The sequence below is a fragment of the Mya arenaria genome, chromosome 12 (assembly GCF_026914265.1).
Source record: "Mya arenaria isolate MELC-2E11 chromosome 12, ASM2691426v1".
In the NCBI taxonomy this organism is placed as follows: domain Eukaryota; kingdom Metazoa; phylum Mollusca; class Bivalvia; order Myida; family Myidae; genus Mya; species Mya arenaria.
Window position 1 is genome coordinate 53,802,468 of NC_069133.1, and position 13,818 is coordinate 53,816,285.

The window sequence follows — 13,818 nt, forward strand, 5'->3', positions numbered from 1 at the left end:
ATCATTATTTGACAAATTATAAATCAAGGAGTTCGACCAACGATAATGGTAATGTTAATGCCGCCTGGTGACGCCTTATTGTGTTGGTACCAGTTGATAGTGTTTGATAGTGTTTTGAGTGACATAGACATAGAAAGAATAAAATTTGTATGGAACATCATGTATCAAACACGTTTTTGTTGCCTTTAGATATTGCACAATATTCCATCTACGTCCGCTATCAGTTGAAAATGAGCAAATATACAAACTGATATAACTTTATGTATGATTTCCTTTCGGTTATATATGTAATGCACCAGTCAGTTGTAACTATGGACCCCAGGTCCAGAGGATAGCGGGTACTTTGACTTTCGGTCCAGCCAATCCCGGGTAAAATCCCCGCCCTGCGGGGACAGAGAGCGGGGACACACTGCTGGTAAAATCCCCGCCAAATGCCCGCGCATCCCGGGGACATCCTAGGTAAGGCCCATTCCCCCCTATTTTCGGCGCGAAAATAAAACCACCGCATTCCCTCGGCACTGCCTGGCCACCTGAAACGTTAAAACACGGCAAATTTCCCCCGCTATCCCCGGTATACCCCCGGACCTGGGAGGGGACGTGGTTACAATTGACTGGTGCATAACATATCAGTAAGCACATAACTTTCGACCAATAGCAACATTGTATGACGTCACGGGACATCAAAACTTAAAATTAAGAATAACAGAGCCATCTGATCCTATTGTATAAAACTGGAAAAGTTGTCCACAGGTTATCTTCGGCTAGTTGCACATAAAAGCAGATTCATTGGTCATTGGTCAATGGTAAAACTTGGATAAATCAATCAAGAATTATTTTTGCTTACTTTAAAGCTGCACTCTCGTAGATTGAACGCTTTGTCACCTTTTTTATTTTTTTTCTTGTAACGAGCCAATTTTTTGCGAAAATGCATTGAAGCCACTGAAATAAGACTGGTGACAAAACCCCCAGATCGAAGGTTTTCATATTTATTATCAAAGATTGATGTTTAGTGCATTTCTTTAAAGTCTTAGTAACGCTTTAAGCCGTAAATAATTATTTTTTAACGAAAATATGAAAAACTGTCTGATCTTTTGTCAGCAATTATATCACTGATTTTCAGATATTTAAGCAAAAGTTGGCTAATTCAAAGACAAAAAATAAAAAAGCTGTGAAAACGGTAAATCTGTGAGAGTGCAGCTTTAACCAAACCAAAGAAGACAGTTGTATACAATTGACTGAAGATAACTAGCTAGTTTGTTGTTTGGCCACAAAACATATCCACCAATTCCCCTTTTCCGTTTCTCCATGTTCCAGTCGTTGACTCCAACATCTTCTGGTAACGGAACGGTGGAACTTCGTCTAGATAACCCCGTCTACACCACCCATATTCGACTTTCTGGCCCTAAGATAATTGACAGCTGCGCTAGTTTCGTCGCGTATGGATGCCCATCTTACTGTAAGCAAAATTATGTTATCTTCATTTTATATCTTTCCTTTCAGTAACAGCCAATAACATTACCATTCACTGCCTTTAATTTCATTAATTAAACTGAATTTCAGACTTATGTAGACTTTAGTCATACATCCTTAATTTCTTGATGAATTCTAATGATTATGGGGAAAGATAATCGAGGAGTGAAAGGAAAAAGTTTCTACATTCTTTTTTATTGAATGTCACTTAGAACCTTTTTGCATCCATCCCTCGTACTGTAAGGGATTTCTAATGAAGAATATAGGCTTGATGGTACAAACAACTGCTCACTCTTCTATAGATATTCCAGTAATTCGCCATGCGATGTGTCCTATGTCATTGTTCCATTAAAGTGTTGCAATATTCCAGTAATGCGCCATGCGATGTGTCCTATGTCATTGTTCCATTAAAGTGTTGCAATATTCCAGTAATGCGCCATGCGATGTGTCCTATGTCACTGTTCCATTAAAGTGTTGCAATATTCCAGTAATGCGCCATGCGATGTGTCCTATGTCATTGTTCCATTAAAGTGTTGCAATATTGCAGTAATGCGCCATGCGATGTGTCCTATATCCTTGTTCCATTAAAGTGTTGTTACACAGTTTTATTCCAGTAATAGGTCATGTGATGTTGTTACAAACACGTGCGATGCGTAATTGTTTCAATATTGTACAGTGTGTTTGTCATCTTGTAAAGATTTAATGTACAAAATGTGCTATTATATGTGTAGTAATTTATCCTAGTAGTTTAAAATGTGGACCCTGATTTATACCTTCAGTGTCAGTAGCATTCAAGGCCGTGTGGTCTTGACTACTGCCAACAATTATTGTTCTGAGAAGGCGGACCCGGTTCAACTCCGGCATTCGCCGGAATGTTTTTCAACCGTAAAGCATCTGATACTTTACCGAACCAATGAAACTGCCTTATTAATTATTCATGATTACGAGATTTTAGCCAAATTACCCACGGTACACAACGGAGCATAGCGTAGTTTGTATCAGGGGTATCCGACGATGGGTTTTACCAGCTCTGTACACATCCAAAGATATCTCCATTTTGTATAGAACAATGTTAAACAACCTAAACATATGTTATGTATTATTATAGTAAAGTTTCTTGTTCCATTGACATATGTAACTGCTCCATTTTCAATAATAAAGTGGAGACTACAGTTCCAGTAGCCAAACATCATAATACATTGATGAGCAAATCCACGGTAGAAACCAATAACGTGGCGTGTTTAATAGTCCAGCCATGTGTTCCTGCTTTATGTCGTGATGTGTAACATATCAATAATGTTTATAACTCGGTTATGCGTTGAATGATTGAACAACTTCGTAGCTTCAATTACGATAACTTTTAATGTGCATGTCCTTTTTTAAAAACAAGGGAGCCAACTCTTGCATAAAAGTATAACGGAAGGGACCGTACTAAAACTACGGTATAGTAATTAGTATAGCCAATACTGTTACATCCTTTTTCCTTTAACATTGAATGTAAGAAAGCTTACTGCGGAATAATCTCACACTGAAATGAAGTTTAAATTTTACAAGAAATACATGATACGCATAAGCATAATAGTTCAAGTCTGTTATGGCTATTGACTAGATTAATCACCTTTAAAGAACATTTAAAATAAATTTGAACTATCAATATGTACATAAGTTAACACTTAAAGAGTCTGGTGGTAAGAACTGTCCTAGAAAGATCTTTACTAAGCACTTAACACTGGTGCTGGAATATTGAATAAGCACTTTGTCTCTTTAAGGATCTTATAAAATAATTATAGAAATGTATTATGCTTCACTTGTCAATTAAATCAAGACTTAACCTTACTATCTTTCTTATCTAAATTTTTAAAGTATATATTTCTGATTGGATTCTTATCAGACTGTGATACACTCTCAAAGTGAAGTGTCCTAAACTGTCTTGTGACTTATTTCACATAATCTTTAAATCTTAGCGGAACTTTAACTGTCCGTCCAGAACTAGTTTGTTTGGCCTCGTTTGGGAAACCACAATGGTCACTCGTCCCTGGCTCAGCAGCAGTAGTATTGGACCGATTCGCTTCAACATCTGTCTGCAGGTCGGGTATAGGATCAGTCTGCACCGGACCACTCGGTTGGTCAGAAGGATCGTTGTCGGCCCTAGTGAATTTCTCTCTCGATTGCCGAAGATGTCTTCTGTTGCGGTTGATAGTGGTACCATTTTCTGTCATTACATCGTATGAGCGTCTTTTCGGACTGTTGACAATCAAGCCTTTTTCCCATTTATCTCGACTGTTCTCAGGCTTGATTCTTACTGTTGTACCCATGTCTAGTCTTGGCAGAGGTTTTGCTGATCTGTCATAGTAAAACGATTGTTTTGCTTTGCTTTTGTCTAGATTTGTTTTCACATTTATTAGCGTTTTTGGCCTCAGCAGACTCTCTTTTGTGGGTAATAGTGTTCTTGTCTGCCTGTTCATGCTTTGTTCAGCTGGGCTGTATCCTGTAGACTGCAGAGGGGTATTTCTCAGGTTCAAAAGGGCTAACATTGGGTCAGTATGTGAATGTTTACACTTTTTGATGAGAGATTTTGCTCGTTTTACTGCACTTTCTGCTTTTCCATTCGATTGAGGGTATCTTGCAGATGAGGTCACATGTTCAAAATCCCACTGTAAAGTGAACTGTTTGAACTTTTCTGATTTGAATGTTTGAGCATTATCCGAAACTAACTGGTTTGGAATACCATGACGAGCAAAATGTTGCTTAAGTTTGCCGATGACACATCGCGATGTCATATCTTCCAGTTTGTCGATCTCGAAGAAATTACTGAAGTAATCGACTGTTACCAAGTAGTTATTATCATCCAAGGTAAAAATGTCTGTTCCGACTTTGGCCCATGGTCGGTCTGGTACATCATGGTTTAGCAATGGCTCTTTGCATTGCTTTCTGGCAAATGACTGGCACGCTTCACATTTCCCTATGAAATCTTTAATTTCAGATGTCATGTTTGGCCAAAACACACACTGCCGCGCTCGGTTGAGGCATCCTTCTACCCCAATGTGCGTGTGAATTTGGTCCAAAATGTCTCTGCGCATACATCGAGGTATAACGCACCTTTCACCGCGAAATATAATGTTGTTTTCTACAGAGAGTTCATCCCGAATATTGAAGTATGGCTTTGCTTCTGGTGGCGTTTCTTTCGAAATCCAACCGCATTTGATTTGCTCAATAACTATTGCTAATGTTGGATCCAGCTGGGTGGCTGCTCTAATTTTCTCTTGACGGCTTGGAGTGACTGCTAAGAAATCTGTCAAACAGACCGTTTCAACTTCTTTCTCAAATTCTGACTGCACGGAACGTACTTCACCTAAGCTTGTACTTTCACAACTGTTCTGTAGATACGCTCTCGACAGAGTATCAGCAATGTGCATGTCTTTCCCTTTCTTATAGATGATCTCAAAGTCGTACAGCTGTAATCTTAATAGCATTCTTTGAAGTCTCTTTGGCGCTTTATGCAATGCTTTCTTGCTGATCGTTTCTAATGGCTTGTGGTCGCTTTCAACAACCACTCGGCGCCCGTATGTAAACTGGTGAAATTTTTCAAAGCCAAACACAACAGCAAGAAGTTCCTTTTCTATTTGAGCGTAGTTCTGTTCCGTTGACGTCAGTGCTCTGCTTGCATATGCTACTGGCTGGCCTTCTTGCATCAGTGTCGCACCAAGACCGGTTTCCGACGCATCACACTGTAGAACTGTATTCAACCTGGAGTCAAAGTATCTCAGGACTGGAACATTGCACACTGCTGTTTTGATGTTTTTGAATGCTTCGTCATGTTCATGTGTCCAATTCCAGATTGCATCCTTGTGTGTGAGCGTGCGTATAGGCTCACATATATCACTCAAGTTGCCAAGAAACTTTGTGAGGTAATTCACTACTCCTAACAGTCTCTGGACAGCTTTCTTGTCACTTGGTTTCTGCATTTTCATGATTGCTTCAACTTTTGCACTATCTGGCTTAACACCATTTTCTGTAAGTAGATGTCCAATGAACGGCATTTCTGTTTTGTGTAACTCGAATTTGTCTTTGTTCAGCTTAATGTTTCTCTCTTTACACCGTTTGAGCAGTTTCTCTAGTTTTCTGTCGTGATCCTTCACTGCGTCCTGGAAAGTTTCGCCTTTTCCATATATTAGAATGTCATCCGCTATAGGTTTAACACCATCTAGTCCTTCCAGATTTTTCTCTAAAAATTGCTGGAAATATTCTGGGGCTGGGGAGATTCCAAAAGGCATTTTGTTCCATCTGTATCGTCCGAATGGCGTTTCAAATGTTGTTAAATAACTTGATTCTTCGTCCAATTTGACGTGCCAAAATGCATTTTTCACATCACATTTGCTGAAGACTTTTGCTTCACTTAGTTCTGGTAGTAAATCTTCAATGATCGGCAGGGGATAGTGGCTTCTTTTAAGAGCTTTGTTTAGTGGTTTGGGGTCTATGCAAATTCTTAATTTACCACTTGGCTTTTTTACTACAACTAGGCTGGATACCCAATCTGTTGGTGTTTCAACTTTGGTGATGATGTTAGCTTTTTCCATTCTTTGCAATTCACATTTCAGTTTCTCTTTTAAACCTAATGGAACACGTCTGACTGGCATTTTCACTGGAGTCACCGAATCATCAATTTCTAGATGTAGTTCTTCTTCAAAAGTACCTTCGCCTTGGAAAACATCACTGTAATTGTTCTGGATCTCTTGCATGTGCAACTCATTTTCCTTTTCTACATGACAAATGTTTTCATATTGGATTTTTACCAGTTTCATTCTTTGGATGGCAGCAAGTCCAAGAAGTGGGGCAAATTCGTCATCAACAACGATAAACTCTACCGTGTATCTGTCATAAGTCTTTGGGTTTTTGAGTGTCAATTTACATGTACCATACGTTTTCATCTCAGACCTGTCATACATTCTAAGCGTATTTGCTTTCAATTCAATAAGCTCTTCCGGCACGTATGTTTTTGGAATGAGGTTTGCTGTTGCTCCACTATCTAATTGGAACTTTACTGTTTTCTGAACATTGACGACAAGCATGGAGGCGAAAACTTTGGACCTTGTTCCATTGCTGAATGTCATAATCTCAAAGTCATTCTCACTCTCCGAACTATCGTCAACATCAAATTGTCTGACATGTCTTTGCCTGTGTGATCTCGGTTTCTGCTCTATTTGTTGACATTCAGACGCGAAATGATTGTATTTCCCACATTTCATGCATTTCTTCCCAAAGGCTGGGCATTTACCTTTTGTGCAGAATTTACCACAATATTTGCATTTATTTATGTTTGGCGTTGGGTTTTTTGTCTTAGGTCTATACGTTTGCTTTTGTTTCACGTACTGCACTTCCTCTGTGGTACCACTTGCACCACTCATTGATTTGACCTTTGCTTGTGTTGATTCAGCAGCTCTGCATATGTCAATACACTTGTCAAGTGTTAGCTTATCCTCTTGCAGAAGTCTTTTCCGCACACTGTTCTCACGTATACCTATGACAATGCGGTCAGTAATCAAGCTCTCGGTGAGATTTGCATACTCACAAGTCTTTACTAATTTTCTCAGCCTCGAGACATAAGTGTCAAATGTTTCATCCTGTGTCTGTGTGCACATATTAAAATTGTACCTTTCATATGTGACGTTTGTTTTTCCAATGCAAAATGTCTCAAATTTCTCAATGACTGTTTTAATTTCAGTTTTCTCTTTCTCTTCAGCAAAATGAAATCCATCAAAAACATCCATGGCTTCTGGCCCTATGCATGTCAATAGAGTTGCGGTTCTGAGTTTTTCATCCTTTTCTGCGAGACCTGCCGCTATTTCATAGTTATTCCACGTACGCTTGAACTTTTTCCAGTTGTCACTGATGTTTCCTTCCATGTCAAGTTTAGGTGGAAATGGGATCATTGAAGGAACAGCCATGGCTAGTGGTATTGTTGTGGGTGGGGAAATTCACGGCTCGATGCTTTGCTCGTTTATAATGTTCTTTTACCTTCTGTTTCAATTTGACTGCTTATTTCAGAGAGATGCATGCCTTTACGATCCTCTGGCCACTTCTGACACCATGTTTATAACTCGGTTATGCGTTGAATGATTGAACAACTTCGTAGCTTCAATTACGATAACTTTTAATGTGCATGTCCTTTTTTAAAAACAAGGGAGCCAACTCTTGCATAAAAGTATAACGGAAGGGACCGTACTAAAACTACGGTATAGTAATTAGTATAGCCAATACTGTTACAAATAATGTGTGTCGTCTATTGATCCCTGCGATCTTTCGTTTTGTTTAGTAATGGTCCAGTAGGGTTACGTGTGTACTATTCCCGTAATGGTGCATGTGTACTTTTCCCGTAATGTTGCATACATGTGTACTATTCCAGTAGTGTCGCTTGTGTACTATTGCAGCAATGTTGCATATGTACTATTTCCGTAATGTACTATTCCAGTAATGTGTCCTGCCCACCGCGACCTGTGCAGCAGCTCTGGTGAATGTATTGGGACTGGCAAATGTGACTGTAACAAGAACACTTATGGACGCTTCTGCAACAACACGCGTAAATATGTCATGCTTTAATCGAACTTCATTGTTTTGTTTTTTAAATCAATGTCAGTCTAGTGTTTGACAATACAGTATGGCTATATGGAAAAAAGTCTTATAACATAGTTTTATCTTTTAGGCGATTCCATCCGAATCGACTTTTACGAACCTTTGGTTCAACTTCCTGGAAAATTATTGACGTCATCTGGTACGTTTGACATTGTTGGTGACGTAACGATGACGTCATCAAACATGAATAGAAGATCTCGTCGCGATCACCATGACCATCATGAGCACCATCATGACGTACACGTCCACGGGCATGGCGGGTCTATGACGTATTCCCACTCTAATGGACACGGAGCAGACAATCATCACGAGCATACGTGTCTCCACAATACAAAAGATGGCTTCTCCTACACAGGTGATATCAAAAAACATTTTTAAATCATTAAAGGTTTAAGGAAAAAATACTTTCTAAGATTGCACTTTTACTCCCAAATAAGATTTATCACATTTTATACAATTGTCTTAATATACCAAAAATGATGAACAAATGTCGAAAACAGTGATGTTTTATGAAGGAGAACGAGTTTGAATTAAAAGAAATGTGCAATAAACACGGTATTTCTACCTGATGAGACCATAATAGATCGCAGTAAATCGTTAAGCATTCATCAGTCATTTAATAGTTTTGCGGTTTCAGCTACTAAATACACGGTTATAATATTGTTAAAAGTAATTAATATTTTCCATAAATGCATTTTTTAGTAAGTAGTTGAGGGTGTATAACTCAAAATTTATGTTTGTTTCGCAATTGATTTTGGATAAGCGTTTCACTTTAACAAGTCGAACATGACCTTGACCTTAAGTTAACTTAACGTGATAGCGACACTGTCGTAGTGCTATATGCAGGCAATTAAGGCCCAGAGAGCGCTTTATTTCAATATTAAGTACTTTCATAGAATTGAGATCTGCCAAAAACGGCTTATACGGTATTAAAAGTATATACGTGGTACTTTAAAAGGCGGAACGGGGTGTATGGGCGGGGGGTGGGGCATGTTCCCCCTTCCACTTTCAGAACGGGCCCGTGCACGTTTAATTTAGTCTAGCTATGCACCTACATTCAATAATATGTCTTAAATTGGTTTCCGAATTAGTAATTGATTGAAATCAATCCTACCCCAGTGCCTATGAGTTGGTTAAAACACAAAGATATCTTCGAAGTCGATTACATGCTAAAGTCAGACGTTCTTGTTGGGTATTTAGGCCTTGTACAGTTCGGGCACGACCATGACCACGACCACCACACCTACCTGTACACGAGCCACGGAGACCATCACCACGAGCACGGCTCCTCCCTCCACTACCACGACCACCTCCTCGAGATGCACCATCACGACAGTCATCACGAACATCATGGCCATAGCAATAATCATGGCAACCACGATCACCACGAAGAACACCACCATTACCACTTGAGCACACACTTTATTCCCACACCCGGGACCACGCACAATATTGTTGGCACGTTCAGGTATGTAAACTTCAAAATAGTCATAGGTTTCAATAATTAATTGCAAACTGTTGTTGCCTATCTGTGAAGAAAGTCTTTTGATTGGCTATTCTGACCGACCGCTGTCAATCATTCATCATTCATATACATGCCCACTTGAACTGCTTGGCTAACTAAATATACTCGGAGTATGACCTGAATCTTCTTTCTCTGTTTATTCAAAGTGTTTCAGTTAAGTTTAAAACGTGCGATCTATAGTAGATATGTAGATTTTAATTGGAGTGTTGTTGTTTTTGTTTTTATCTTATTTCTTTTTTGTTTTGTCTTGTATTCTTTCGTAGAAACGGTCGGTGTATTGTGATATGCTATCTTCGTCCTCGTCGTAGAGCAAAACCTTTAAAGCTGCACTCTCACAGATTGAACGTTTTGACAACTTTTTGTCTTGAACGAGCCAATTTATGCGAAAATGCATGGAAACCAATCATATAAGACTGCTGATAAAGAATTAGATCGCGGATTTTTTATAGTTCAGTTCAAACATGATGTTTTAGGCATTTTTATTAAACCGTTAGTAACGCTTTAAGCCATAAAACATTAATTTTCGACCAAAATTTTTAGATCTGCAATCTGATCTTTTTTCAGCAGTCTTTAATCATTGGTTTGCAGATATTTACGCAAAAATTTCTCTTTACAAGACAAAAAATAAAAAAAGTTGTAAAACCGTTCAATCTGTGAGAGAGCAGCTTTACCATGTTCATAACTCAAAAACCGTTAACGATATTTGAATGAAACTTAGTACACATGTTGCCAGAGAGAAGACGCACATGTAAAGGAAGGACGATGATGAAAACGCGATAGTACGATGATGAAAAACGCGATAGTACGATGATGAAAACACGACAGTACGGTGATGAAAACACGACAGTACGATGATGAAAACACGAGAGTACGATGATGAAAAACACGAAAGTACGATGATAAAAACACGAAAGTACGATGATGAAAAACACGGCAGTACGATGATGAAAACAAGAAAGTACGATGATGAAAAACACGACAGTACGATGATGAAAACACGAAAGTACGATGATGAAAAACACGACAGTACGACGATGAAAACACGAACGTAGGATGATGAAATACACGACAGTACGATGATGAAAACACGACAGTACGATGATGAAAAACACGACAGTACGATGATGAAAACACGAAAGTACGATGATGAAAAACACGACAGTACGATGATGAAAACACGAAAGTACGATGATGAAAGACACGGCAGTACGATGATGAAAACACGAAAGTACGATGATGAAAAACACGGCAGTACGATGATGAATAGTCGATAGTACGATGATGAAAAACACGACAGTACGATGATGAATAGTCGATAGTACGATGATGAAAAACACGACAGTACGATGATGAAAATGCGATAGTACGATGATGAAAACACGGCAGTACGATGATGAATAGTCGATAGTACGATGATGAAAACACGACAGTACGATGATGAAAACGCGATAGTACGATGATGAAAACGCGGCAGTACGATGATGAATAGTCGATAGTACGATAATGAAAACACGACAGTACAATGATGAAAACGCGATAGTACGATGATGAAAACACGGCAGTACAATAATGAATAGTCGATAGTACGATGATGAAAAACACGACAGTACGATGATGAAAACGCGATGGTACGATGATGAAAACACGATAGTACGATGATGAAAACACGGCAGTACGATGATGAATAGTCGATAGTACGATGATGAAAACACGACAGTACGGTGAGGAAAACGCGATAGTGCGATGATGAAAACGCGATAGTACGATAGTACGATAATGAACACGCGAAATCAGGATATTACGAGGGTGAAAACGCGAAAGTACGATGGTGAAAAGTTCAAGCTATACTCGCAAAAAAGCCAGCACCATGATATGACTTAAGATGTTTTTATGAATAATTTACTCACAAAATTGATGATAGTTTATAGTATTCATAGGACCATAGTATTAGTTAAATAAGCTTCAGTGGGCCTATTTTTAAAGTTTCAAAATCGATCATAGGGCAGAATCAGGAAGACAGACAAAAATACAAACGGACTGACGGACGAATGAACTTATGAGCTGTAGTAAAAATGGATTTAGTATTATACTAGTCACACAAACTTCCAATTTTATGAAATGAAGAAATTCTTTGAAATGAAGAAATTATTTCTTATAAATAAGAAACTTTACACATATCTAACGGATTTGTGAATTTGCTACGATGAAGTCATGGTGACACACCAGCATTGTCATTTCCTTTATATATCAATGTGAAACATTTTAACAACATTTAAAGGCAATTCAAGCGAATGCTGTCTATGATAACCATATTTATCATTAAGTAAAGCTTTAAATTACCTTTTAGGCCAATAAAGGGATGGGGGGTCAAGTTATTCCTAAGAAAAATCAATCACTCCTCTTGAAAAAAAAAACTCCGTCATACCAAATGATATTTTTTCTTTAGGGCAGCAGTAAATGCTTTAATCTCCATTCTAAATGATAAATCAAGCAATAATATATACTCAAGGTACAGAGGTTTCAGGAATAATGACATTTTTTTTAATTTACAGTGTATTGAGCATGTGCAACATGTCTATCACTAATAAAAAAAACTCCATTGAGAATGTTCCCACACAACGGAAATACATATTATTTAAAGGGGCTGTACTCCGTTTGATGAAATAGCGAAAAAGAATTGTCGAAAAATGACATAAACTTGGTATCAATGTGTACAATGCATTGAAACTTACTACTTGAAGTACCACATAGTTTACAATTAATTTATTTTCGTCGCAGTTTTTTCGTTTTTCCCATTAATAAAGATTACCAAGTATGTCTACCTAGTAGAATTCATTCCTTATGCGTGATTGGCTAGTCGGTTCGAACCTGGTCTCCGACTCGATTTTTTTTAATTTTGGTATTTTTTTTACAATTATGAGTAAGAGTAAAACATTTTATTAAATAAGTGGCCTGAGATTCGTTGCAGAAAAAAACTGTTTTTGGTGCCAATCTGGTGTATAGTCCCTTTAATGGTGACGTCATACTTCTAGTTGTGCTGAAATACGGTGCTGTACATTTCATGGTAGGAGATACATTTCTGCAAGTACATATGGTGACTAAGATATGTTCTAGAAGGGTTCAAAAAGGGTCTTCCATGCAACAAGTTTTAACATCAGCACATATTTGGCCTACATTTACTTCCTTGTAGCTCCCAAACCTTGCATTGATTGGACTACGTTCTCATGTTGATAGCAGTGTACAGGTCAGACTGTTGATAAGTGAAGGAGGCCACACGTCATTACAAGTCACGACTAACCGCATTGTTCAGTTATATGGTGTTGTAATTTTGTCCTGAATCTGTCACTTTTACCACGATCCTATTCTATGTTTTATATGGAAGCAATGTTAGGCAACACACATGGAGCCTTCCGTAAAAGTACAATTTATGTTTTACTAAGATTATGAGAGTGATCTCTACATTAACAAGTTTGGCAACTCTGTAGGTCAATATGCTGATATTTTTTAGTTGCCTGATTTGACACTGTAAAGTTTACTGCGGGAATCTTGGCAACACCGATATTTAATCATCACTTATATGTATCTTTGTATTTCCAGATTAAAAAAAAACAAATATGAGTGTATAATATATATATTTATATGTATTTTTTAATAGAACAATGTTAAATACGATTTTACCTTTTTGCTTCAGTCCAATCAGCGGAATAACAATCTATATAAACGGTCAGCTGATGGGATCGCAGGTAACACCGACAGTTACACAATCGGTAACAACCACACCTTCTGCAACCACCACGACAACCACAACCACCACCACAACAACAACTACCCCTACCTCCATGCCTCCTCCCCTGACCCCTAGCCCGTTCCCTCTTCCGATGTGCGTGGGCAACTGTGGCCAACAGACAGGACAGACAAGCAACATCACCATGTCTACCATAGGCCTTAGCTCGGCGTCCGTTCAAGCACTGTTGTCCAACAGTCAGATGGGAAATTTCAGTAATATCACATCTTACATTTTCATAACGTGCAACATATCTGTTCTTTCTGAACGCTAGAGTCTACAGATTTAGATTATTATAAAGCATTAATGAACAATTAAACATGCTAATCATGTAAAACACAACTACACAATTCACACATGTATACTATCATTCAAATAGCACAAGGATAAAAATAAATCATATGAAGCG

The 13,818-nt window shown here is 38.3% G+C and overlaps 1 protein-coding gene across 1 annotated transcript; it reads right to left on the reverse strand.

Annotated features, from left to right (window-relative positions):
* Window positions 1-3,407: 3,407 nt before the first annotated feature.
* LOC128210787 (uncharacterized protein K02A2.6-like) lies at window positions 3,408-7,415 on the reverse strand. The gene has a single exon (XM_052915138.1). The coding sequence runs from the start codon at window positions 7,413-7,415 to the stop codon at window positions 3,408-3,410; it is 4,008 nt and encodes a 1,335-aa protein (XP_052771098.1).
* Window positions 7,416-13,818: the final 6,403 nt, after the last annotated feature.

Excerpts from the sequence above, each read along its gene's own strand:
- LOC128210787 (XM_052915138.1), bottom strand. The coding sequence starts at position 7,415 with ATGGCTGTTCCTTCAATGATCCCATTTCCACCTAAACTTGACATGGAA.